Source organism: Tupaia chinensis, unplaced genomic scaffold (genome assembly GCF_000334495.1).
Source record: "Tupaia chinensis unplaced genomic scaffold, TupChi_1.0 Scaffold144326_1, whole genome shotgun sequence".
In the NCBI taxonomy this organism is placed as follows: domain Eukaryota; kingdom Metazoa; phylum Chordata; class Mammalia; order Scandentia; family Tupaiidae; genus Tupaia; species Tupaia belangeri.
This window is the reverse complement of record NW_006204184.1, coordinates 650,265-651,023: the sequence shown is the minus strand read 5'-3', so window position 1 is coordinate 651,023 and position 759 is coordinate 650,265. Positions and strand designations below refer to the sequence as shown.

The window sequence follows — 759 nt, the reverse complement described above, 5'->3', positions numbered from 1 at the left end:
CGGGGGTGGCTGCCCCTGCGGGGTGGAGCCCCACGCAGCCTCTTTAGCTGGCCGGGCCCTAACCTTGGCGTGGGCCCTCTGTGAGCAGCTAAGAAGCAGGATGGGGCAGTGGCCATGGAGATGAAGCCCCTGAAGAGTGCAGAGGGCGGAGAGGTGGAGGAGCGGGAGAAGAAGCGGGCCAGCGTGCCAAAGAAGGAGAAGTCCGTCCTGCAGGGGAAGCTCACCAAGCTGGCCGTGCAGATTGGGAAGGCAGGTGGGGACAGCCAGAGGGCGGGCCCGGGGCCTTTGCTGGGGTGCAGAGGGCCACTGGCTCCCAGAGATGGGACCAGGCCACAGAGATGTGGCGGGTGGTGGGGGCCGGCAGCCAGGCACAGGCTGGGGGCCAGTGCAACCCTCCCCCAGCAAGCAGGGGCTCCAAGCCCTCCACTGCCCAGGTCACAGGCTGGCTCAGTGCCCGTGCCCCCCCCCCGTGGCCAGAACCCCGATTTCTGGGAGTGGGCCGAGTCCTTGCCCACCCATGCACAGGCTGCACTGTGCACCCCACTCTATCCTGGGGCACTCCAACAAACCAGCCCTGTACCCACCCTGCAGGGCCCAGCTCCCAGTCGTCCTGAAACGGGAGCCCAGTCCGTGAGCCCTTGGCCCTGCTCCGGGCAGCCCCAGCTGTGGCGACCTTACCTTGTCTCTCCCCCCCTCCCCCCGCCCTCTGCGCCATGGCACCGTGGCGGGGCCGGACCGGGGGTGGCCGCCCCCACCGTC

At 69.4% G+C, this 759-nt stretch overlaps 1 protein-coding gene across 1 annotated transcript in view; it reads left to right on the top strand.

Moving 5' to 3' along the window:
- The window catches only part of ATP2B3 (ATPase plasma membrane Ca2+ transporting 3), a 47,993-nt gene that overhangs the window by 10,258 nt on the left and 36,976 nt on the right, over positions 1–759 (top strand). Inside the window, exon 7 of the mRNA XM_027767578.1 lies at positions 89–253. Coding sequence (XP_027623379.1) covers positions 89–253 — 165 coding nt within the window. The remainder of the gene's footprint in view (positions 1–88; positions 254–759) is intronic.